The 26,445-nt window shown below is 38.0% G+C and overlaps 1 protein-coding gene across 2 annotated transcripts; it reads left to right on the top strand.

Moving 5' to 3' along the window:
• The first annotated feature begins 2,305 nt into the window (after window positions 1–2,305).
• On the top strand, window positions 2,306–21,197 carry CBLL1 (Cbl proto-oncogene like 1). Of its 2 annotated transcripts, none has more exons than XM_049642779.1 (6): window positions 2,306–2,774; window positions 8,084–8,251; window positions 11,507–11,604; window positions 12,254–12,337; window positions 15,013–15,086; window positions 17,644–21,197. In XM_049642779.1, the coding sequence occupies exons 1-6, from the start codon at window positions 2,762–2,764 to the stop codon at window positions 18,677–18,679; spliced, it is 1,473 nt and encodes a 490-aa protein (XP_049498736.1). In that variant the 5' UTR covers window positions 2,306–2,761; the 3' UTR covers window positions 18,680–21,197. The 2 variants fall into 2 exon arrangements, with proteins under 2 accessions (XP_049498736.1, XP_049498735.1); XM_049642778.1 differs by having other exon boundaries at window positions 11,504–11,604.
• Window positions 21,198–26,445: the final 5,248 nt, after the last annotated feature.

Here is a 26,445-nt window from a genome sequence, read left to right as displayed (position 1 = left end):
GTAAGATGAATATCCGCACCTCAGTGCTTTAGATCACCCATTACTATGATGTTTTGTTTTTATAAACCTTAGGGCAACACCATGCTACAAAATGAATATGAATGTCAGCTTTTTTTGTTGTTTCAAATCATGCTAATTTTATTTTTATTTAATGTTCTCCATTTTATAAAAGCTGATTAAGTAACAATCAACATAATGATAGATTATTACATAGAAGGCACATGGAGGGGATACTAATAAGAATGTCGACTTTTAGGGGCATCTGGGTGGCTCAGTTGAGCCTCTTGGTTTCGGCTCAGGTCACGAACTTGCAGTTTTGTGGGTTCAAGCCCTGCGGTTGGGCTCTCAGCTGGCAGCACGAAGCCTACTTGGGATTCTCTCTCTCTTCCTCCCCCACTCACGCTGTCTCTCTCAAAATAAATAAATAACTTAAAAAAAAAAAAAAAAGAATGTCAGCTTTTAAAGAAATTGTGACTGGTTATAGCACAGAGATCACCAGCAATGGATACCAGAGGGCAGTAATAAAAGTGTAAGTACAGTTTCACTTATCAGTTTATGTGAAGAGATAAATTTGTCACACTGCTACTGCCCTGGTAAAATGAGGCAGCTACAGCTAAGGGGGTAATGAATATAGAACACAGATGCTGCAAGCAATGCATGAAAGCAACACATGTCAAATAATTCGACAGATCTTTACCTAACATTTTATCAACAGGAAATCTAATAAAAGAGTGTCCTGTCAGTAAATTTTCATAACTTCATGCACCATAAGAATGCAGACACAACTTCTGATTTACAGACTAAACTATGTAAAATATACTTTGAAGCCTCTTTTTTGCTCTAATTCTTAAATATGCTTTTTTGCTCTAATTCTTTAAACATGAGCATCAGCAGACACGAATAATATCATTATGAACCTGGATTTGCATTAATCTGAAGTATGGCTGACAGGCTAAATATGAGAGAAAAAAATAAAAAGAGCGCTTCCTAGGTGAAAACTACCTTCTTCTATACCTCAAATAGGTGAGAAATGACCCATCGTATCAGCACTGTATTTAGAGAAGTGGGAAGGTATGGTTAAGCTTCCTTCCTCCAAACCTCCAAAACAAAAAATAAGCCCAGCAATTGAAAGCATCTTGGAAACCACTTACTAATACAGAAATCTACATGTAAACAAAAGCAGGGGTGATTCTGATTCACAATGGTCCTTGGTTGTAATTGTACCTAAAAACTTGTTCATAAAGCTTCAGGTGTAGCGGGGCAGTCTTTTTAAAGACCCCGGTACAACACGCCCCAGATCAGCACAGAGCACTCACAGTGCTGATCTTTATGACTCCAAGCTGTTACTGCCTAACTACAGATACAACGCATCGCTGCACATACTTAATCCAGAATTCGGCACCGTGACAACATCTGTCAGAGAGCAATATAGTAATCTCCTATTGATCCAGGAACTCTGGCACCGAAAGCGTGAACAACCCAAGGTACTGATGTCGTCACCAGGGGACGACAGGAATAGAACCCAAATCCCTAGGCTCCCAAGCTCGTGTTTTCTACTAATTGTGCTCCTTTCTACTCATCCGAGAGCATCAAGTGTAGAGGGCTGGAGAAGGGAGTGGACACAAATGAGCCAAGTCGGCGAGGTGGAGACCGCACTGAAGGTCCCCAGGAACCACTCTGTGGTACTTTCCTTTGTTTTGGTTGAGGACGATGAAGGCAGCCGCAGCCACAACCCCCGGGGACCAAGAACTGGAACTAGGTACTGCCTGTTGTGCTAACTCTCTCTTCCTCATTTTAGGCCTTTCCTTTTCAACCTCTCCCTTCCGGCCAGCCCTGCCGCTCCCTCCACCTCACGCCGCGTCCGTCCCGTCCCCCGGCTCCGCGTCGCACTTTACAGCCGGTGTCCCCCGGGGAAGCGGCAGCTGCGGGGCACTCACCCGCCACCCGGCCCTAAGCCCAGTCCTTAGGTGGTCGGGGGGCTCCCAGCGCCACAACCGTTTGCTCTAAAACAAAACAAAACACACAAACGAGTGCTAGTCAAGCATTTTGTGTTTCAACGATCAGAAACTTAATTAGTGGGAACGGGGGTATATACCAAGTTGGCTCTGCGTAGCTGGTCAGGACAAAGCAAAATTTAGACAATACGCAGAGAGCCTTTCTCTTCTCTCGTAGCTCGACCATGCCCTGGGCAACCTCCCACTGGAGGACGCCTTCCGGAGCGCGCGTGTTTACACTTTCCCTACCCTGGGTGCAGGAGACCAGCGGTCGCGCACTCCGGGGGATTCCAAACCGTTACTCCGCCCGCCGGGGTGGGGCCAGCCCAACGGCCGAGCCTGCGCAGTGAGTCTGGCCGGCCCCGGGGCCCCAGCGCACTACAAGTCCCAGAAGGCAGCGCTCCCCGGGGGCGGGCGGCCGCCTTACCTGCCGCGAGCTTATGCCTCCGGCTGCTACCGCTCTCCCCCTCCCCCATTCCCGTCGGTCGCCTTTCCACAGTTAAAGGCTACTTTCTCGTGAAGCACGTGAGGAAGAGTCTTAGTAACCTCGACCTGGAAGCTCTTCGCGTGTCCTTTCTCTCCCCGAACTATGCCTGACTCCCTCACCGGAGTTGGGTAGTAGACGAGAGAAGGAAGCTTTCGGAGGCCAAAGCCGAGGCAACTTGGTCGCACTTCCGCCTCCCGGGCTCCGGAAGGTAGCGCGCACGCGCTCTCTGCGACTCCGGCGCGGTTGACTTCCGCTCCCACTGTGCCCTGCGAGCCGAATCATGGATCACACTGGTAAGGAGGCGGAGGCAGTGGGGGTCCCGGTTCCATGCCCCCTTGGCCGGCCTGGGACTTGCTGCCCAGCGGGCAGAGAGGGGATACGCTCGCCCTACAGCACTGGGGTCTGGCGGTGAGAAGGAAATCTCACAGACCCCTCCCTGTGCCCGGCAAGGGCCTGCTGCGTCCCGGCCTACCCTCCGGTGCGGTACCTACCGCCTCGGTGCCGGCAACAGCCACTTCTCTGGTTCTGCTGAGCTCCCAGCCCAGACGGTGGGAGGCGGGGGCCTCGTGGGGAGGAGAGAGCTCTGCTCCTTTTTTCCTCGTCCCGGGTGCTCTGCTCTCAGTTTGGGGGACTGGCGGGTAGATTCCAGTTTTGGAGTCGGGGAAGCCTTGTTACGCTGGGTGTCGATGCGCGGGAGTGGGTTAGAGACTTCCTGCTGTCTCAGTCAGTTTTGGGCGGGTGCTGCGGTGGTCACTGCCGGTCGTTATTGTCTCTCCGGTCCTTCACGGATTAGAGGTGGGAGAAGGGAGTCGGATATGGTTTTCGGAATCATACTCGGAGCGGCTTTTCTGCCTGAGCCCAAAGCATGCCCCGCGCTACGGCTGTGGTTCTTACCCATCATTTGGGGGCGTTTACAAAGGAGAGCTTAAAATCAAGATATTCTCGTCTCTATGCCCAAGTAAGAATGACTCCGCTCTTCGTTACGTCTTGTTTGGCTTTTTCTTCTTTGTGGTTTTTGGATATTGAATGAGAGTGCACTTGGAGTTAGTTAGTGTTCCGTATAGTTATGTCAGCCATATCATAAGTAGGAAAAAAAGGATATTTCTTGTATTAAGCATTGGTTAGGGTGTTCTCAGTCATCAAATACCTAGTTTTCTACATATAGATGTAAAATTATATCTATATGGTTTTTAGTGAGTGTTAGTCAATGTAATATATGCCAGATACCTGTAGGTCTGGAGATGGAATGGTGCAATGGCAAGCAAGACGGTCTGAATCCCTGACCTCATGGAGATTACATTCTGTTGGGGAAGACACCATAAACAGGGCTTTTGTTTTTGTTTGTTTGGTTTTTAAAACCTAAAATTACAGATCATGATGAGTGCTTTGAAGAAAATAAACGGGTTCTGTGGTAAAGACTAATAGGAGGAGGCTTCAGAGAGAGTGGTCAGGGAAGGTCTTTCTGTAAAAGTAGAACTTATAAGTTGAGATCTGATGCATGAGAAGAATCCAGTCATGGAACTGATCAGGAGGAAAGCATTTCTAGCAAATACAAAGACTCTGAGGAAGGAAAACTTAAAGAAGATCAGTTAGCTGCAGCTTAGTTAGCAAGACGGAAGGAACCCTGTGATTGAAAAGGAAGGCAGGAGTCAGGTCCTACAAGACTTTGAAGTCCATGATAAAGATTTGATTCTAAGTGCTGTGCGAAGCCATTGAACAGAAGTGGAGGAGGAACATAATTTCTTTTAAAAATACAATAGCTTGTTCATGGAGATGGTGTAAAAGAGGGAGACAAAAATAATAGAAAATAGATGATTTAGGAGGTGATCGCAGTAGACAAGAAGAGAGACTCGACTTAGTTAAGTTGGCTTGGTTTAGTAGAAGGGGAGTGGACAAATTCAGTATTTTGGTGGTAGAACTCAAATAGGAGCTTTGTGAGAGAAAGGAGAGATGCCTGGGTTTCTGGTTTGATCACCTAGGTAGTGCCCATTACTGATTTGGGGAAAACACACTTTTTAAAAAAGGGGTAGAGGTGAGACCTGGGAATTTGGGAACAAAATTTTGGGCTGCCAGGTATGAGCTGTGTATTGGGACATACAAGGGAAGTTGTCAGGTGGAAATCAGAGGAAAGATGTGGGTGAAAAATACATACTTGAGATTTAGTACCAGAGAGTTAATATTTTAAGGATGGATGAGATCACTCAAGGAATGAGAATACAGAGGGCCAAGAATCAGGCTGTAAGAATCTCTAGTATTTGGAAATTTTGTAGAATTGAAACTCTGGGACCTTGGTGTTAGAGTAACAAATGTGCAACTTTAGCAAAATACTTCTCATTAGAGCCTATTACTAGAATTGGTAGTTAAGCCTGTTCCACAGTTTACAGGATGTTATGTTAAGAAGTTGTAGTATCGCTGGGTGTGTGTCTTGAGTATTTATTATCCTAGTTCTCTAAGTTAAAATATTGCCAGAGAAAGTAAGAGTCATCCTGACGTGAAAATATTCACAAATGAGCTGACCATTTAAAAAAATTAGTTCCTACTCAGATATCCCTGGTAGATATTTTCTATTCTTTTTTTTTTTTTTTTTTTTTTTAAATTTTGTCTCTGAGTAATGTCTACACCCAACATGGGGCTCAAGCTTACAATGTAGATCAAGAGTCACATGCTGTACTGACAGCCCTTTGTCTCTTCGTTTAATTTCTTTATAAGTCATTATCTTTGCTTCATATCAGGAAACAGTGTCAAATACTGTATATTGATTGTGATTACAAACCTTGCAAAAGATTCAGGTTTTTTTTTGGAATTCATAAACATGAATTTGATAACTATTTGAATCACAAATAAAATCCTTGGCCAATGAGGAAATTCCAGTCAGCCAGTTGATTGAGGATGTTATGACAGGGTAGGTATTTTAAGAGAAAGATTTTAATGTCAAAGGATTAAGAGAGGCTGGCTCTTGGGGAAATTGATAAAACCCCTGAATATTATGCAAAAGTGACTGATTTTATGATCATGCTGAAAAGTCAAACATAAAATGAAGGCTATCCTCTAGGGTTCTAATAGAATTTTTCCAGAAAAACTACTCCAGGAAATGCCCAGTTAGCACTCGATTCATTCTTTGGTCATTTTAAGAATTAGCACTTAGTTGTAACTGCAATCTAAATTTTATAAAATATTTCTTGGTTCCTTTAATTCAGGATAAAATTCTAAATAAATCTTTAAAAAACTATAATATAAAAGTGTTACTCCTTTTTAAAGTGGATTCACCTTAAATGGCCAGTTATAGGGGCTCCTGGCTGGTCCAGTTGGTAGAGCTTGCGACTCAGTCTTGGGGTTGTAAGTTCGAGCCCCTTGTGGGATGTAGATTACTTACAGTCTTTAAAAAATAAAAATAAATGACTAGTTATGTCTTCAGTTCTCTTTTTTTGTGTAACAATATCCATGGGCTTTATGTTTTTAGTTGACATATTCAAAAAGAAATTGTGCTGTATTTTCTGATTTTTTAATTAAAAAAAAAAAAAGACAAACCCAGAATGATATCACTATTGAATGCTGTACTTTGTTTATGGACTTGCAATCTGAGAGGTAGGTGGCAAGGTGTTAAAGGGCAGAGGACTCCTGAAAGTCATGGTAGGCTAAGCAAGCAACTGTTGTGATCTCAACTGCTCAAGGTGGAGGGAAAGGATTTGCAGTGATGAAGTGTTGGTATTTTGGTCATTCACCTAGTTGTAAAACCAGTGAGTCCTAATATCAGAAGGAAAGCATTGAACTGTCAACTGTCTACATCAGCTTGCTTTGTTCATTTATTGAAAAATCAGGAATACATTTTGAGCAAAAAAAAAGATTCTGTCATATCCATCCTTTGGCTATTACATTGCTTGTAGGTACTTTTACATAAGTAACTAGAAGAAAGCAGATGAAATACATTACTCAGCTTGGTTTAATACATTTGGTGAAGTGCTGAAAGTTGATCCAGTTGGGTTTATCCTAACTCAAGATTTTAGCTACCCATATGCTTCCTTTCCATGATTTTTTTCTTTGAGGATTAGCTATTGTAAAAGTAATAGTAGAAAGTAGACTGAAAGATATTTAAATTAATCATTAAGAATTAAATTATTATTTTGAATTAAAATTATTTTGAATTAAAAAAATAATTGTTCAGGAAGAGTGCAAACTGATGTGAATTTAACATGTGTCTGTAAACCTAGTAGCATTGGAGAGGAGGTCATTAGTACTAGGTTACTGCTTTCAGATTTGGCTTTACTGAATGTAATGTGGACAGTGGGCCTATCAATCTTGGTTGCACTATTTCCTGCAGGGACAGTTCATTCAGTATGTCATATTTAAAATGTTACTATTTTTGAAAATTATTTTATTTGCATTTCCTATTTTGGGACATTTCCCTTTGTGCCTTTGGTGGGTAAAAGTGAATATTTTCTGTATTATAATATTCTGTCATAGACTTTAAAAAAAAGGAGACTATTAACCTTCAAATGGAGTCAGTTCTATGAAATAATCCTCCTGTTACTCTTGGGAAATGAGTTAATAGCTAATAACAAGGAGGGCCTTAGAAAGTGTCCCTTGTTTAGATCTAGTTGAATTACAGAAACCTTGCATCCTTCTAAACTCTATTTTTCCATTACGATGCAGCTTAGAATAACACACTCACATGTATATATCTATAAAGGTTATAGCCCAAATACATCATGGTGTGCTTCTGCTACTAAATAGTGTAATAATCTTTACTATTCCTGAATACTTTTTAGAAAAGCTATTTTACACTTAAGGGAATAATCACTTTCCTTAAAACTAATTTCATTTTCAATGCATTACTTTTTAATTTTTTTATTTATTTTTTATTTATTTAAAAAAATTTTTTTTAACGTTTTTATTTATTTTTGAGACAGAGAGAGACAGAGCATGAACAGGGGAGGGGCAGAGAGAGAGGGAGACACAGAATCGGAAGCAGGCTCCAGGCTCTGAGCCATCAGCCCAGAGCCCGACGCGGGGCTTAAACTCACGGACCGCGAGATCGTGACCTGAGCTGAAGTCGGACGCTTAACCGACTGAGCCACCCAGGCGCCCCTGCATTACTTTTTTAATTTTGCTATTGTCACTGTTAGTTTTTTGTTTGTTTTATTGATTGTCCTGATGTAGATTCACTTTTCTAACTTAACAAGTGTTTTGTGTGCTTGTTGGAGATGTGGATGGTTTTCTTTCTTTTCCTCCTCCTTCCTTTTATTTATTTTTTTTTAAAAAAAATCTCTTATAGTTCAAGATAGAAGTTCTTGGGCTTATAAAGGTTTTATGTTTTTGTAAACTCTTCTGGAATCATGGAAATTTTTATTGTCTACTTTTAGAGAGAGGTTCTGTAGTTTTTGCCAACTCTTTAAAGGGTTCCATCTCAAAAAACATTGCTTTAAGGGTTTATCTAGTATAGAGAAAATTAATGCTTAAACATATATAATATAATATTTAAAATCAGAGCCCAGATATTCAGCCCTTGATAATGTTGGATATGTTACTTTAATACCTGTAGCAGAATAATCTTCAAAAAGGAAAACTGAAAGAAATTACAACTTTTTTTTTTTTTCTGACGTAGACAATGAGTTACAAGGCACTAATAGTTCTGGATCATTGGGTGGTCTTGATGTTCGAAGACGAATTCCTATAAAGCTCATCTCCAAACAAGGGAACAAAGCCAAAACTGCACCTCGAACTCCAAGGACTATAAACAGGATGCCTGCAAAGGCTCCACCTGGTGATGAAGGTAATTTGTTTAAACTGACAGATCCAAAAGTCTGTTGTATCTGATTCCACCAAATATTCCATGTGGTCTTATTTATTTAAGATCTTTTTATCTTACTGTTTCATTTTTCATGCACTTTTCTCTTGCTGTATAATATTTTTGGTTTTTCTTTTGTTATTGAAAGTAACACTGCCTATCATTAAAAAAAAACCTAAATAACATTTCAGAGAGCAAAATATTAAAAGTGAAATTTGTCTCCCTACCTTGACAATCCTGTACCAAAATAATTTCTTTTACAACTTTTTTATAGTAACTTTTTAATATATAACTGCCCTTTTTTCATGTAAGATGCAATTAAAATTTTGCCTTATCAGTGTGTACAGTTGTAGTCATTTAAGAAAATAGGCTTAGGTATTTCATTTATAGATATACTATAATGTATCGAGAATTTTTCTGATTTTTTTTTTTTGCTGTTAAAAACAATGCTGCAGGAAATATCCTTGTACATATAGCTTAGCATGTATGCTTGGTGTTGAATTTAAACTTTGCATGAATTTGGGTATTTTACAGCTTGATGGTATCCATCTGTACATCTTAGAATTTAACAGATATTGTCAAATGGCTCTGAAAAAAAACATCCATTTATATTCCCACACACTAATATTGGGACTATTAACCTTTAAAAATTTTCATTTTGATACACATTTCTTTAATTATGAATGGAGTTATGTGGATATCTTTACATAGTATCGGTTATTTCTTTTGCCTAGGGTCTACCTGTTCATATCTTTTAACCATTTTTTTCTGTATTGTAGTCTTTCTCTTGATTTTTCTGAGTTCTTTACAAATTATTAAATTGGCTCTTTGTCACATATTGTGTATATTCACCATTTGCCTTTTGCACTTTATATATCCAATTTTTATTGTGGTGAAGTTTGAAGATTTTGTGTCATCAGATATCCAATCCAGTCTTCTGTTATGACTTCTGGGTTTTATAAAATTCTTAGAAGGGCCTTTTTTCTATTTCATGAACAGAAAACAATTTTCCCATTTTACCCGTTAGTATAGGGTCAGCAAACTATGGTCTGTGGACCAAATCCAGCCCTGTTTTTGTAAAGTTTTTTTGGAACACAGCCATGCCCATTCATTTAAGTACTGTTTATGACTGCTTTCACACTATAATGGCATAGTTGAGTAATTGCAAGAGACCATATGGCCTACACAGCCTAAAATATTTACTAATCTAGCTTTCTACAGAAAAAGTTAGCTGATCCCTGCTGTGGGACATTTATGGACGTGTATTTGGTTATTTAAAAAGAAAAAAGTGGAGTCTGGCTCTATTTATTTTTTCTCTAAAACAGCTAGCTATTTGTCTTAACCATTGAATAATCTGTCTTTTCTGTGCTGAATAAGAATCCCACTATTATCCTACATTAAAGGCCTAAAGTATTTATGTCAATTTCTAGATTTTCCCTTCTATTCCAGCAATCTATCTATTTTTTTTTTTGGAATCAAAATGTTTTAATTATACCTCATTTTATGGTTCCTTTTATTGTAGGGTATCTCTCCAAGTTCATTTGAAGTCACATGTTCTAAATCATGGTGGTAGTAACTTAGGGCGATTGCTGCACTCTTCATAACGTAGGGTGCCCTTTCTTTGATCTTTTTGTTTCTTTTAATAATTTTTAAAAAGTACACAGTAATGTGCAAGTACATTCTTGTTATCAGAATCCAAACAAGGCAAAAAAGCTAAAATCCCCCTTTTTTCTTTTTCCTCTCAGATATCCCCTCATTCCCTCCCCTCTCATCCCCTAAGCTTACACCCCTTTCTAGAGGGAACTACTATTACCAATTTCTCTTTTAAGAGAACAAACTGAGGCTGGAGATAACTTTTGATTACTTTTGATTCAACTAATTCAGGTAAAAAATAATAAGTGATTGGTGTTTTTTCTAGGCAGATCAAAATAGGGAGATGTGGGTACTAATATGGTATTATACAATTATACATGTATACTTTAATGGTGGGAGTGCAGGTTGAACAACTTTGAAAAATGATTACTGTGCTCCTCATTTTGTTGGCTGTTGTTCAACACAATAACTCAGCATTTTAGATAAGAAGAACTGATCTTCCTTATTTTGAATTTTAGATGACAGAAGCTTTTTATAAGGTATAAATGGGCCATACAAGAGGCGAGGGTCACTCATTTGTAACTTTTAAGAATACTCCTTGAACTGTATACTTTGTATTGGAGATGATTAGTGCACTGGGAAAGTCTTGCTTCCCTGTATTTGTGTGTATGTCCATATGTACATCCATACACAGGTACTGTAATTTAGCCACGTGGGTAAAGTTAAAACTTGTGTGCTTGGTCTACACTGTTGACCAGTTCTAGGGCCTAAAGAGTCATGAGAAGCCTGGCATTTTGGAGGGATAGATTTGCCTTCTCACCTTTACTTTAGGTAATTGGATTCTACCAAGAATTACCATTGGACTGTCCATTGGTTTTCTCTTCTTTTGTATGAGATGAGATGCTTACCATCAAGGTCAGAGAAATTGAGCCCATATGATCTTCATAATTTTATTGATACATATAGTGGAGAGGAGGATACTTGTGACTAGATATGATATGGCTTCTGCTGTTTGGGTGATCAACCAGAGAGAGGTTTTAATTGAAAAGATGAAGTATGAATATGTTCTTATTTCTAAAATCAGTTTCAGTTTTAAGACTGAAGGAGAGGATACCTAATTTGCTTAGTTGTAAGAAGAAAAACCTGCAGAATTCTTTATATTTTCATTGTATGCTTTTGGCAATAAAATCAGCCTCTTGCAGCATGATACCACTTTTGTAGGTAGATTACAGTAAGTGATCAGTATCTTAAAAGTTTGTGCGGCAAGTGTGACGATGGTAATTAATAAAGGTTTATACTAGAGAGAGTTTGGTGAATTAATAAGAGCACTTGAATGGGAGTGAAGTGTTCTGAAGTCTGTTCCTGGCTCTCCCACTTAATCTATGTATTGAGTTACTATAGGTCTCCATACTGCAGTATTCCCAATTATAAAATAAGAGAGTTGGAGTAGATGGTTGCCAAGATCATTTCTAGCTGATGTTATAATGACTTAAACTAGTCTTGATTATCTTGTCCTTAGAAGAGCTTTGAAAGGCATCAGATGGGCTTTTGGGTGAACAGGTCTGTGGTGCCATGTACATGTACTTCCAAAATGAAATTTAGGATTTGAAAAGTTTCTTTTCTCAGAACACTTTCTTTTCTCAGAAGGATTTGATTATAATGAAGAAGAACGGTATGACTGTAAAGGTGGCGAACTGTTTGGAAATCAGCGAAGATTTCCTGGACACCTTTTTTGGGACTTCCAGGTAAAACTAAAAATAAAAAAATTTATTAGAACAGCAAAATATTTTATTATATAAAAAAATATTTTCTTTAATGTTTATTTATTTTTGAGAGAGAGACAGAGACAGAGAGTGGAGGGGTGGGGGCAGAGAGAGAAAGAGACACAGAATCTGAAGGAGGCTCCAGGCTTCGAGCTGTCAGTACAAAGCCCGACACGGGGCTCAAACTCACAGACCACAAGATCACGACCTGAGCCAAAGTCAGGTGCTCAACTGACCGAGCCACCCAGGTGCCCCAGAACAGCAAAATACTTTAAATACTTTATTAGAATAATCAGAATACTTAAAGAATGGTATGAACTTTTATTACAGGTATTACGCTTTTTTTAAGCACACTCAAATCATCTGTTTATTAATGCCCTATTTCCACTATTTTCAAAAATAATTTGAAATAATTTTCAGTAAAGTCAAGTAAAATCAATAACCGTAAACAGAAAAAAGAAACTAATGGGTGCACAGCTAATCATGTGGAATTGTGGGAATTATGCCAAGAAACCTTTATTTCTAATTGTATTAACAACTTTTATAAAATACTAACCAATTCATTGCAAAAATTATAAGTACAATTTTTAGAGATGCTTAAAAAGAAAATTTTAATTATATCATTCAACAGATAAACATCTTAGGTGAAAAGGATGATACGCCAGTTCATTTCTGTGACAAGTGTGGATTGCCTATTAAAATCTATGGGCGAATGGTAAGTATAACTAAATTAAATGTTTTAGTAAATGTAAACTTTTGTGTAGAGATGAGATTCTGAAATTTAAGTAGGTGGGTTTATCACTGTTTAATGACTAAGTTTGTGACATTTTAATTAAGTATGGAATAGACAAGGGAAATTTGGGGATACCATGCATTTAATATAATTATCTTGACAAATTCTTGAATTGCTTGAAAATTAACTAACTTCTGAAAACGAATTTCTTTGGACTGTTTGATACATGTTAGTGGATATTTATTCTGGTTTATTAAGGAAAAATTGTTTTCTTGTTAAACAACAAAGTCAGTTACTTATTTCCGAAGGCTATAATTTTTAATGTAAAACTAATAATACTAATAATTCAAATAGAATTGAATTCTAGTCATTAAAAACAATTATAACTCTAGTTGTAATTTTATAGTAATTTTGACATATCCTCCTTTAAAAGATAGTTTTGTATTTGTATTTGAAAAAAATTGAATTCAGTAACGTCTGCCTGGTAGAGGGCATGGATCGGGCCTTCTTGCTTTGCTGTGTAGCGTAGCTAAATAAGAGTAATGGACTATGAGTTTTAAAATGGTCTAACATCATTTTACTGTGTCCTTCTGATTTATTTTTAGATTTTTATAAGTTCATTAACTGCCAGGGAAGAATGCTACTTACATTAAATGTAGGAGGTGTTTGTTATTTCACTGCTTGACACAGTTTCAGGAGGAACAGGATAAGATAGAACATGGTTATGGTATTCTTCTTTGGGAGTTTTCTTTTAATTATTTTTTTTACTTTTTACTTTATAAATTTTTATTGAAGTATGGTTGATCTATAATATTAAATTAGTTTTGGGTGTACAACATAGTGATACAACAATTATGTACATTACACTGTGCTCACCGTGATAAGTGTGGTTACCGTCTTTCAGCATACAAAGTTACTACAATATAATCGACTGTATTTTCTATGCTGTACTTTTCATCCCTGTGACTTCTCTGTTTTATAACTGGAAGTTTGTACCTCTTAATCACCTTCACTTTTGCCTCCCGCCCTAGTATGTTCTCTGTATTTATGACTGTTTCTCTTTTTGTTGTTGTTGTGTTTGTTTTGTTTCTTGGGTTCCACATATAAGTGAAATCATATGGTATTTGTCTTTCTCTGCCTGACTGAATTTACTTAGCATAACACTCTCAATGTTCATCCATGTCATAAATGGCAAGATTTCATTCTTTTTTATGGCTAAGTAATATTCCATCGTGTATATGTACCGCATCTTTTTTTTCTTGGCTATTATAATATGCTGCAATAATGGTGCATATACTTTTTTTGAATTAGTGTTTTTGTTTTCTTCAGGTAAATTCCCAGAAGTGGAATTAACTGAATTGTATGGTACTTCAATTTTTAGTTTTGAGGAACTTCCATACTGTTTTCCATAGTGGCTGCAGCAATTTACATTCCAACCAACAGTGCGTGAGGGTTCTTTTTTTCCCTCACATCTTGGCCAACATGTTTCTCTTGTCTTTTTGATACTAACCATTCAGACGGATGTGAGGTGATACTTCATTGTAGTTTTGATTTGCTTTTCTCTGATTAGTGATACTGAGCGTCTTTTCATGTACCTGTTGGCCACCTGTATGTCTTCTTTGGAAAAATGTTTATTCAGGTCCTCTGCCCATTTTTTAATCTGATTATTTGGGCATGGGGGGTTTTGGTGTTGAATTGTATGAGTTCTTTATATATCTTAGGTATTAAGCCCTAATTGAATATATCATTTGCAAATATCTTCTCCCATTCAGTAGGTTGTCTTTTCATTTTGTTAATGGTTTCCATTGCTTTTGTTTTTCCTTGCCTGAGGAGACATCTGGAAAAATGTTATTAAGTTTACTAAGAGATTGCTGCGTATGTTTTCTTTTAGGAATTTTATGGTTTCAAGTCATACATGTAGGTCCTTAATCCATTTTGAGTTTATTTTGTGTTGGGTGTGAGAAAGTGGTCCAGTTCCAGTTCATTCTTTTGCATGTAGCTCTTCAGTTTTCTCAACACCATTTACTGAAGAGACTGCCTTTTCTGTATTGTTTATTCTTACCTCCTTTGTCGTAGATTAATTGACTGTATATGCATGGGTTTATTTCTGGGCTCTCAATTCGGTTTCATTAATCTGTGTCTGTTTTTGTGCCAGTACCGTACTGTTTTGATCACTATAGCTTTATAGTATAGTTTGAAAGCTGGGATTGTGGTACCTCTAGCTTTGTTCTTTCTTAAGATTGCTTTGACTATCTGGAGTCTTTTGTGGTTCCATATAAACGTTAGGATTTTGTGTTCTGTGAAAAACTGCAATGAATCTGTAGATTGCTTTGGATAGTGTGGGCTTCTTCAGGAGCTTTACCTCTATAGGAACCACGGATGAAATTCATAGCATTTATACTTGGAGAAATGTAAGCAGATGCATACGTATATATTTATTGGGGGAAAGGCCAAATATTTCATTATATCTCAAAGGGCTCTGTTACTGAAAAAAGGTTAACTGTTGCTTTTCTGTAATTAGTACTTAATAAATGTTTATCATAGTGAGCAATTCTCAGGTGCCTTTTATGTCCAGGTTACTGTGCTTACAGTTATTTTTTATGGAAATAGTTTAAGTTGTTCTAGTATGCTTAACTGTAATATGTCTCTGTTCACAGATTCCGTGCAAGCATGTGTTTTGCTATGACTGTGCAATTTTACATGAAAAAAAAGGAGATAAGATGTGTCCAGGGTAAGGTTATTAGTAGATTTATTTTTATTTTTATTTTTTTTAACATTTTTATTTATTTTTGAGAGACAGAGCACGAGCACGAGCGGGAAAGGGGCAGAGAGAGAAGGAGACACAGAATCTGAAGCAGGCTCCAGGTTCCGAGCTGTCAGCACAGAGCCTGAAGCGGGGCTTGAACCCACAGACTGCGAGATCATGACCTGAGCTGAAGTCGGACACTCAACCGACTGAGCCACCGAGGCGCCCCATTAGTAGATTTTTAAATAATAAAAGTTTGTGATGTAATGAATTGTAATCTAGGTTAAAGATTAGAGTATGATGTAAGTCAGCAGCAGGATATCAAATATGTAGACATGGCTAACCTTTCTTTGTGAGCCTAGAGTTGGCCTTAGCCTTTTCCTTAGGATAAGGCTAGGTAGCTATTATCTGAGTGTTCACATTAGCCCAAACAAGTACATGTGTCATCACAAAATTAGTGTTATAAACCAAAACGGTTGTTTTGTTTTGTTTCTCTGATGGGACACTAGAGAGGTAGTATCAAGCAGCGATTGGAATTACAATTCCTGGCTTCAGATCCCTAGTCTGCCGCTTATTAGCTGTGTGACAGATTGTTTCTTCATCTGTAAAATGGAGTTAATAAATAGCATCTACGTCTCTGTGTTGTTAGAACTAAACTAGTAGGTCCATACATCTATATTTATAGTACCTAGCATATAATAAGTACTAGGTAAGTATAAGCTCTTATGTACTACCTGCAAATCTTATTATTTATGTCTTGAGTATATCTTAGGGCACCATCATGGTATTGGCTCAGACAAGTTATAAACATCTAGAGGTATTGGTTGATACTGATCCAGTTCGGTATGGTCTTGAAAGATCCAGGACAACTTTTTATACCAGTTTAGAACCCCTGATAGAAGACTTGAGAAAGCTTTGAGACCAACTTCCTTGGAACAGTTGTAGACTTCTGAGATTCCTTATGACCTGTGTCAGAAGCTATCCCAAGATTTGTAGTATGGGTTGATAACACAATTATGGACACTTATAAGGGATGATTTCTTTTTATGGTGTAGGAAGATTGGCGTCACGGAGAGAGAGAGAGAGAGAGAGAGAGAGAGAGAGAGAGGATGATTCAATAAGTGTTCTAATGGTAATATGGAAAAGGGAATTTAGTTTTCAAGATATTGAAAGTAACTCCAGTAAGCACCTCACTGGTCGGCACTTAGCTATTTGAGAACATAAGCCTATCTGGCTCAACTGACTCAGATCAGGAAGTGAAGAAATGGCAACCCAAGTTGATACAAATATTATATACTGTTGCTTTGAAACACCACCCAAAAGAAAGTGTCTTACATTCCTGTTACCGTGGAGACCTTTCTGAGTTTACAGCATATTAGAAGCAAACAAATGAGAACTGTGCCAAATGGCCACTAAAGGGAAGCCTGCTAGTCTCAAGGAGTGCCAGCCTTACAGCAAGGGTGAAAATAGAGACACAGCTCAAACTCAGGAATATAGAGCCATTTAACATAGTCTCAGATGACCTGATACACATATTCTGTGATAATAGCCTATATCCATGCATATGTAGTGATTCCTTGCTTAACTAGTGATTCGGTTCTGCCACTTTCATTGTTTTCAGTTATCCCAAGGATATTCTTTTAAGTAGGGCAAAGTAGATAAAAAACAAAAACAAAAAAACATTGTTAGAGTACATATTTTAACCCATATTGCAGATGAAGAAATAAACAGAAAGATTAAGTGACTTCTCCAAGATTACAGAGCCAGCACTTGGTCCCCGTTCTTCTGATTCCTGGTTCAGTCCTCTTTCCACTATTTCAAAAGACTCTAAAGGCAAGTGTGGATTAAATATAGTGAGTGAGAAAGAGTTATAATTTTGACCCTGAGTCATTAAGAAAATGCTGAGTTAAATTTAGTGCTTACGGTTTAGAAAGGAGGGGGTCATACTTTTTTGTAGTAAAATTGTCTGATAATTCTTCCCTAAGGGACTCCTGATAGTCAGGGTTTGAATTTAAATAGTTTACGTTGCTTAATGTCAAGAACCCTGTCGATGAGGATGATCTTACACATTTTTGCAGTCCTTGCAGCGTCTTTTACTTCATATTGTTTGCTCAGCAAATCCTTGTTGCTCCGTAAATACTGTACAAGTGTGAATTCCATGACTATGACAGACCTTTGGTTCATCCTTTCTGGCTGTTTTTGCAAATGGATGCAAAGCATAGAGTTTGTTTGAGACAATCAGATAATTCTGTGTCTTAGAAACAATAGGTCTTTTCTTAAAACATACTCTTGTTTGATAAACAACTTTTAATTTTTACTTGTATGGAGAGTTCCAAGGTCGGTAGAAGGGTGGATGCTTAATGTGAAGCCAACAGACCACAGAGTGGCAGTGATTAAAGGTTCACTTACGGTCCCTGCAACTTGTAATTGTGAACTTTTGCAGTTCCCACAACAGATTTCAAGAACAGGCATATCTGTGAGAGTTTGTGCAGTATTTTTCTGGTCTGCTTTTAGTAAATCGTTTTTTCCCCTTCTCGTTCAGCTGTAGTGATCCCGTTCAGCGGATCGAGCAGTGTACGCGAGGTTCTCTCTTCATGTGTAGCATTGTTCAAGGGTGCAAGAGAACCTACCTGTCTCAGAGAGACTTACAGGCGCATATCAACCACCGCCACATGAGAGCTGGAAAACCTGTTCCCCGTGCTTCACTTGAAAACGTCCATCCTCCTATCGCCCCACCACCAGCTGAAATCCCTGATCGTTTTATAATGCCGCCAGACAAGCACCACATGAGCCATATTCCGCCAAAGCAGCACATCATGATGCCGCCACCTCCGTTGCAGCACGTGCCACACGAGCACTATAACCAGCCACACGAGGATATCCGTGCTCCGCCAGCAGAATTGGCCATGGCTCCACCTCCTCCTCGTTCGGTCAGTCAGGAAACCTTTCGTATTTCAACAAGAAAACACAGCAATTTAATAACTGTCCCTATTCAGGATGACTCCAATTCAGGTGCTAGAGAACCACCACCTCCTGCCCCAGCACCTGCTCACCACCATCCTGAATATCAGGGCCAACCAGTGGTCTCGCACCCTCATCATATTATGCCTCCACAGCAACATTACGCACCCCCCCCACCTCCTCCACCACCAATAAGCCATCCAATGCCACATCCTCCCCAGGCCACAGGGACTCCTCACTTGGTTTATAGCCAAGCTCCACCTCCACCAATGACCTCTGCTCCACCACCAATAACCCCTCCCCCTGGACATATTATTGCCCAGATGCCACCTTATATGAATCATCCTCCTCCAGGACCTCCCCCGCCTCAGCACGGCGGCCCACCTGTAACTGCACCCCCTCCTCACCATTATAATCCTAACTCTCTACCCCAGTTCACTGAAGATCAAGGAACTCTGAGCCCTCCATTTACACAACCAGGAGGAATGAGTCCTGGTATATGGCCTGCACCAAGAGGGCCACCTCCTCCTCCACGAATGCAGGGTCCGCCTTCTCAAACCCCACTTCCTGGACCACATCATCCAGATCAGACAAGATATAGACCGTATTACCAATGATTAATAGTGCTTTGAACTGAAGATATGATGAGGAGGAAAAAAAACAACAAAAACTTATGTATAGTCAATCTTTTAATTAAGCTTTGACTGTTCTGGGAAGGAGAAGCTCCTCTTCCTGAGGTGACCGTAAAACACGTAGGGTCTTGTCTCTTAAAAATGGTTTTAAATCTTGACCTTAGGATCGATTTCAAGTACTATACTGTAGTGCAGATAAGTGGCTCAGTTGAGCACAGCTATATTTTAACAAATTTGTTCCCCTAGTGTGGTAAATTGACCCAGAGGTGACCATTTGTAAAGAATTTGGGAAGACTTTTTCATTGTTCCACTTTCAAAAATAGTGCTTTTGTTCAATCCAGTGTTCAGTTTTTCTTGTGATACATTTTGTTAACCTGTGTAAAAGGATTAAATTTCAAAATGGTTGTAAAAATGCTATTTTTATGTGAATTTAAGTGCAGCCACATACTGTTTTTTAAAAACCATATGTTTTACCACTAATTTCCCAAAGTTACAATAAAATCCTAAAAGTAAAAATCTACTAGAATTTACTGTAAGGCAGACTGTTAAGTGGTAGAGAATTATTTCACATTTTAGGCACTGAAAGTTTGAGGTATATTAAGTATATAATGCACTTCACTTGGATGCCTTTTCATTTTTAGGCAGCCTCAGGAGCACCAAAATACATTGGAATTCCAGTACTAAGATATATTGATGTTCATAACATTAAAAGGCATTAGGAATTCTTTGGGAAGATCTGGCCAAAGTAATTGACTCTACAGGCTCCAAGCTATTGGGGGATACTGTTACTCATTAACGTTTTTTCCTGAATGGTTGGAATCACATGATGCACCACATTTACTAATCTTACGTAACATTATTTTATAGAACTGTTTAAATTGTGTTCTCTAGATAAAGTGTTCTACTCTGCTCATTGTCTCAAACTAAGTATTTAGGGCTGAATAGACTTTATGTAATTCCTCATTTCGTGGTGGAGTTGGATCCTGTGCTCTAGGTGGGTTCTTGTTTATTGGGTTTTTAAAGTGCAATTTGAACGCCGTAGAGGAATATTGTATTAATGAGGGACATTCTTGTAATCACAGACTTGCATTGCTCAGGTTTCATTACCGTGTGATAAGGTTTTTTTTTCTCTAACTTGAAATTTTAAGACTATAATTTCCTGTTCCTTTTATGGGTTAAGCAGTATGAAACTGGGAACATTTTAAAATGGAGTCACCAGTGAAGACTACCAGATGATTTTGTATTGGAGAAAAGTAACGACTAAATTGTGATTTTCAGAGCTTTATAACGTGCCTTTAGAGTCAGCATTTGCATTATAGGGGCTTGCTACAGTCCAGCTAAGATGACCACTTACATTTTATATGGAACTCATGTGTATAAATCAACATTCTTAGGGTATGGTCCTATATCCTTTGAGTAAACCCCTGTGAAGTATTTCCTCCCCCCTAAAATGGTGCATAATATAAAAATGAAAAACGTAGTATGCAGATGTCATTTATTAAATAGTTTGTAGTGCGTACATTTAGAACATTTCTTTTTGACAAAGGGTGAGCTGATGGCTAATTTACCATTGGATTCTGTCAGACACAGGCAAAACAGTTTCTCATCTTGGATAATGAGATGCAGAGTCGTCTCTGAACTTAGAGCTGAAGTTAGAGATAGGCGAAATGATTATTTCAACCTTGACCGGCCGGAAATAACTAAGACGCTTTTTTCTTTTTTTTTTTTTAAGTTGAGTGATTTTTTCACATCTAGCAAGTTGAGAGTCCAGTGTTAATGCAATATATCTAGTGAGAAATTCTTGTTATTAGGAGCATGGGAGTGAAATAAGAAATAGTATGAACTGGTGGTGGTGAGTGCTTCTATCATATTACTGTAGGTACTTGGACTGGTGCAAACTTGATTCCTTTTCATGCCCCTATTTAGGAGCTGTTAAAATATTACTGTTAAAAATCCAATACCATTCTTTGTTTCTTGTGATAAGAAAATAGCCAAATTCCTTTTAGGGCTTCTCAACTGTTTATGAGGAGCGCTCCTGTTTTTATTGAAATTCACTAGAGTCGAATGTGGTATGAAACCACTTAGCCTATGTATTGGACAAAATAATTAGTATCATGATAAACTTCCACATGTTTAAGAGAATTCTCGTAGACTTTTTAAAAAATGATTTATTTTCAGTTAGGTTTAAAAAATACGTGTTATGCAGGGAGGCAGATCAGATGAATGTGTTGTAGCAGACAAAATTTTTAAATGGCGTTAGACTTGAATTCATCCAGTTATTGTTTGAATGAGGGTTGGTGGGTAGAAGGATAACAAAATTACTGTTAGTGTTTATTTCCTCAAGGAAAAAGATGTGAATCCCAGCCTTATTTCAGGGAAGCCTTTGAAGCTATGATGGACATAAGTCTAAATTAAATGTATGTATGTTTCATTATATTGCTCTTAAGACTACTGAGGTGGCAGTTTAATTCTTAAAAACAATAAAATGGAAGCATAAATACTATTTTGCCTAGGTGGATTTTTACCTACTGATGACACATTTGGGAGAATGCAAAATTTTCTGTGTGTCTGTGTCGGTACAACTTTTATAGTAAAATTAGCTTCACTTTTGTTGAGATTGAAACCAGCAAGTCGAATGTTAGTGTTTCTTCAGTGGCGTGCCCGTTCACAATATAACCTAGTATTTGGGAAATATCAGTTGCAAAAACCATAAGAAACTATATCTGTTTTGCCCTGTAAAAATCATTTGCTCAAAATCATTGTGTAAATACTAACTAGATACCACTGACGTAAATGGAAAAGACATTTGAACGTATTTTTAAACTCACAATTAAGTGACTTTATGAGGTATACAGAGCTGCTGACTTCTGTTCTAACATACTGGAAGGGTATCATACCTCTTTTTTTGAAAAGTTCTATAGTCCTTCCTATGTCATGAAAATTTTGGAAAGGTCCTATGTTATAAGTACAGTTGACCCTGAACAACGTGAGAATTCGGGGTGCTGGCCCCCCTGCACAGATGAAAATCCATGTATAACTTTTGACTCACTGAAAACTTTAATAATAGCCCGATAACATAGTTGATTAGTATATCTTATATATATTTATATGTATCCTACGCTGTATTCTTACCATGAAACTAGAAAAGGTGTTACTAAAAGTTCTAATGAAGAGAAAATACAGTTCTGTGTAGAAAAACACTCCGTGTATAAGTAAGTGGACCCGTGCAATTCAAACCCCTGTTGTTCAAGGGTCAGCTGTACATGGAAAAAAATCACAAGTACCAAGAACAAAAAATATACTTTTCTAATTATTAGATTAGCCACCAAATATTGGTGTCAATTGAGGAAGTTTTACATAATCATACTCTATTTTGACCAAAGTAGATTTGTGTTTCTTCACTGGTTTGTAACTAATCTGTTAAATTTTGGCCTAGAAACTAAGTAGCATTTACTTATTACAATATATGCACAGTCTAATAAAGCAATATTGGATATACTTCACTTCGAGGGGACAGAGAGATAAGCCAGTGAAAATACTTGATAGTGATACTAATAAAAACATTTGGATTTTCAAACATTTTTTGTTTTGATTCATGCCCCTTCAGTTTTCTACCATTGAGGGGAAAAGTGCTAAGACAATTCCGAGGGCAGGATTTTAGTGTTAAAAGCTTAATTTTCCCATCTCCCTATCTTTAAGAATTAAGACTTTTTAGGCAGTACAGAATCCCACAACTGAAATGAACAATGCTAGGTCATGGGTTTAGGTCTCACACTTGGGCAGGACCATGTCTTAAAAAATTTGGTATTTTGAAATGTTAATCGATTCTGGTACTCCGAATATTCCGTTTCTATTCCAAGTAGTTGTAAGCACTAACTTCATGTTGCATTAAGCCCATTTCTATTAATCTTCCTTTAAAATTGTTCTTTTGCCTTCAGAGTGAAAGATTCTGCTCCCTTTTACTTTTCTTCCCAAGTGTTAACTTTGAAAACTTAAAATCTTTTGTTTTACAATTGGCACTTCAGTTACGTAAGTAATAAATCTCTTGGGGGAAGCGTAATATGTTAATGCTACGAATAAAGCTATAGATCCCCTTGCAATGAATATTTCCCTTCCAGAAATAAGTAGTTATAATTTTGGTGTATGTTATCAGTAATCAGTTACAGAGCTGATAACTAAGTAGGCTCCATGCTCTGGTTTATTATCCTAATTCATGGGAAATGGGAGTACTTCATGACCGACACCTCATAAACATGAGCACATACCATATGGGATATAAATCATTCACTCATGCACTCATTCGTTCAGGTATGTGCCAGCATTCTAAGCACCTGGGGTTCACAAGTCTTTAGAGATAGACGATCAACAAATTTCATTAAGTTACCTAACATGTTAGGAGTACGATAAAATCCTATGGCATGAAGGAAAAATAAGGATAATGGGGTGGAAGGAGGTTCGCAGTTTTAATTAGGTCTGGGTAGAATCCACTGAAGAGATGACATTTGACCCACGATTTGAAGTGGGTGAGAGTTAGCCACGTAGGTAACCGGGGGCAGACTTTTCTAAGCAGACATAGTCTGTAAAAGTCTTAAAATGGGGGCTGCACCTGGCATATTTGGGGACCAGCAAGGAAATGGGAATGGAATGAGTGAGATGAGCAGGAAGAGGAGGTCAGAGGTAATAACAGAGGGAATGAGATCACAGGCTTTCTGGGCCATCGTAAACTTTGACCTTACTCTGATCTGGGAAGCCATCCTGGGATTCTGAGCAAAGGTGTGGAATGATCTGGCTCTTTTTAGGAGGATTATTCTGGCTGTGTGTTTGGAACAGATGAAGAAGGTAAAGATAGACCAGTCAGAGGGCTTTAATAATTTACACAAGAGATGATGGTGGTACTTGTGGAAGGATAAATATGTAAGATAATAAATATATATTATAATGTAATAAATTTATGTACATCAACTAAGCACTTACTATATGTGAGATATGGGTATCCACTGATGAACAAAATAGATATGGTCACTGACCTATAGAAGCTTACATTTTAACTCTTCTAGGAATTGTTCTTGGTAGTCATTCCTAAATTTTCCTCAAAAAACTTCTTAAATTCTTTTCCAAAGGATAGTGGCCAGAAAAAAAGGGAATTACATTGGAAAATGGGTTACAAAAGTACACATACATGTACAGCCATAATGCGAGCGTAATATTAAGTTTATTTGATTCCGGACATTCCTGTTTCCTAAAAGCTCTTCTGGGTACATTTTCAATGTACAGTACTGAATTACCGACTTTGAAACAAATCTGTAGAACACAGCTATATTGTTCCTGAGTTTAGTCCTGCCTTAGGCTAGATCGGTGTTTAGACAGGTGTTCATTTATTTTGTGAGGTAATATTTCCTAATGATTAAGAGCCTGGCTCTGGAGTTGGACCATCTAGACTGAATTCGGGCTCTGCCACCTGCAACTACATAACAGACTAATTACTTATCCTCCTTGGACCTTGATTTGTTTTTCCCCAAAATGGGGTTAAACCTAGTACCTACCTTATGCGGTCTATTTGGAGAATGAAAGGAATTGATTCTAGATATATTTTAAGGGTAGAGACAGTAGAATATCCTGACAGATTTTTCAACCTGAGCAGTTAGAAGGATGGAGTTGGCGTTAGCTGGGGTGGAAAAGATGCTGGGAAAGCAGATTAGGGGGAGAAGGTCAGTAGATCAGTTTTGACATGTCCAGGTGAAGATGGCAGAAAATGAATTAAAGGTTCCTGTTGTCTGTCCTTTATGCAGTGTAAAGCCAAGCTTGCATTTAAAACCTCTCATTTGCATCACTAAGTGGTAAGCTACTGCATTTAGATAAGAATGTGTAGCATTCTTAAATAATTATTGGCAAAAAATTTTAAGGATAAACTGGCACGTTATTAGCTTCAAGCTTTCTTAATTTCAGTAATGTGTCTGTCTCTTCCCAAGCTGTTCTGTCTCCTGGTTGCAGTACTGGGTATCTTCTCCCCTTCAGTCTCGCTCTGATTTATGTCGCTTTTATTTTTATCTTCCAACATGATCTCTTGGCCTCTTCCTAAATCAGGGATCAGATTTTTGTACCAATTTCCAATAATTGCTTTTAGGCAGGCAAGTAGAGGCCGAGTGCCACGTATACCCAGAGCATATCCACCTTAGAGGCCTAGGGAGAAAAAACATTTAAGGGTGGGGATAAGGGAACCTCTAAGATGTTAAGGTTGAATAGGCTGAAATGGGGGCACCATGCTTGGAGTGCTCCATGGCTCTTTGGTTAGCGAGAAGGGTGTAAAGAGTACCTTTACTTGGGAAGATGCAGACATCAGCCACAATCCCGTGTGGGGCTTTGGCCTCACCCCCAAATGATGGATGAAATGGGCTTATGTTTCCAGTTCCTATTCCCTGACCTCTACAGAGAAAGAGCTCTTAATCTGACATTCATGGAGTATCCTATACAAATGCATCATATATAAATCATGTCTAAAATGTGTGTGTGTTTCCCTAAAGTCTGCAGGGCGCAGGAAGCTCTATAAGGTATGCATGACTCAGAAATTTAAGAAACGTGCCTTCAAAGAGTGCTTACGTTCCAGTTTTTAAGACTAGCTATGTAAATAAACTTTGTTTTACCTTACTGTAATTGGTTTAAGTCTAATAGACAAGCCCTTTCAGTAAAGACAGTAATAAAGAGTGGGAGGGAGCTTTGACAATAAACCTTCAGAGGCGAGATCTAGAACAATTGGGATTTCCCCATTGACAAAGTTATTTTTTACAAAGTTACAAAATTATCTGTTACATAAAATAAATACAAATTTGTACCGAGAACAATGCCAGCAAAACAGAGAAGCATGTATGCGGAATCTTATTCTCTAGCCAAATTGAGCTCTAGAGTGATTATTCTGCCCTGTGTGTTACAAATAATGACCAACAGTGAAGAAAAAGTCAAACTGGGTCCTACCATCTTTTCTTTTCTCTAAGACTGGAAAGAACTGTTTACCCATCATGTTTTCTGTTGGTTTTTCACCTTCTTGCCTTTTCATTTTATATCTTCATTAGCTTATACAATTTGCATACTACGAGGTGGAAGAAAAGGACTTGCCTCCAAAGCTTATTATAGTTACAGATATGACATTAGAAGGATTGTGTCAAAGTCTGGATAGGAGGTTGTTGAATGCGTTAAAAAGCTATAGTGATAATCACAAACTCTGGGCAAAATTAAGGATCACTGCAGAGGTTTTAGACGATTCTCATGTGGCAGGTTTCCAGCCAGACCTCTACCAAGGGGACCCACAACAAGCATATTCCAGAAAGCTAACAAATTTAACAAAACAAGACATACCCACTGTACAATGGAATTTTTTTAAATGGAGATATATCAGTATGAACTGTATACAGTTCTGTATAAACTGTATACAGCATGAACTGTATACAGTATGAACTGTATATAGTATGAATTTATACAATGTGAACTGTATAAATTACGAGATTCAAAGCAGTGGTGTAAATACAGTGCAAAACATATGCATGAAGGTATAGTGACCTGGAGGGAAATCTGTCAGTGCTATAAAAATACATATAAACAAAAAATTGTCTTCCTTTGAGAAATCTACAAGATAAAAAATTGAGAGTATTTACAAAATTTTATACTAGATAGGTGAAAAATATATGATGCTAGAACAATCTCGTTCCAAAGTCTGAAACATAATTCTGCTGAGTAAAAATATTCCTCATACAATGTAT

This window comes from Panthera uncia, chromosome A2 (assembly GCF_023721935.1).
Source record: "Panthera uncia isolate 11264 chromosome A2, Puncia_PCG_1.0, whole genome shotgun sequence".
Lineage (NCBI taxonomy): Eukaryota > Metazoa > Chordata > Mammalia > Carnivora > Felidae > Panthera > Panthera uncia.
Note: the sequence above shows the minus strand (reverse complement) of the source record. Positions and strands in the feature narration are given on the sequence as shown.

Coding starts and splice junctions, on each gene's coding strand:
- CBLL1 (XM_049642778.1), top strand. Junction 11,605..12,253: donor ACCTTTTTTGGGACTTCCAG/GTAAAACTAAAA, acceptor ATCATTCAACAG/ATAAACATCTTAGGTGAAAA. Junction 12,338..15,012: donor TTAAAATCTATGGGCGAATG/GTAAGTATAACT, acceptor CTCTGTTCACAG/ATTCCGTGCAAGCATGTGTT.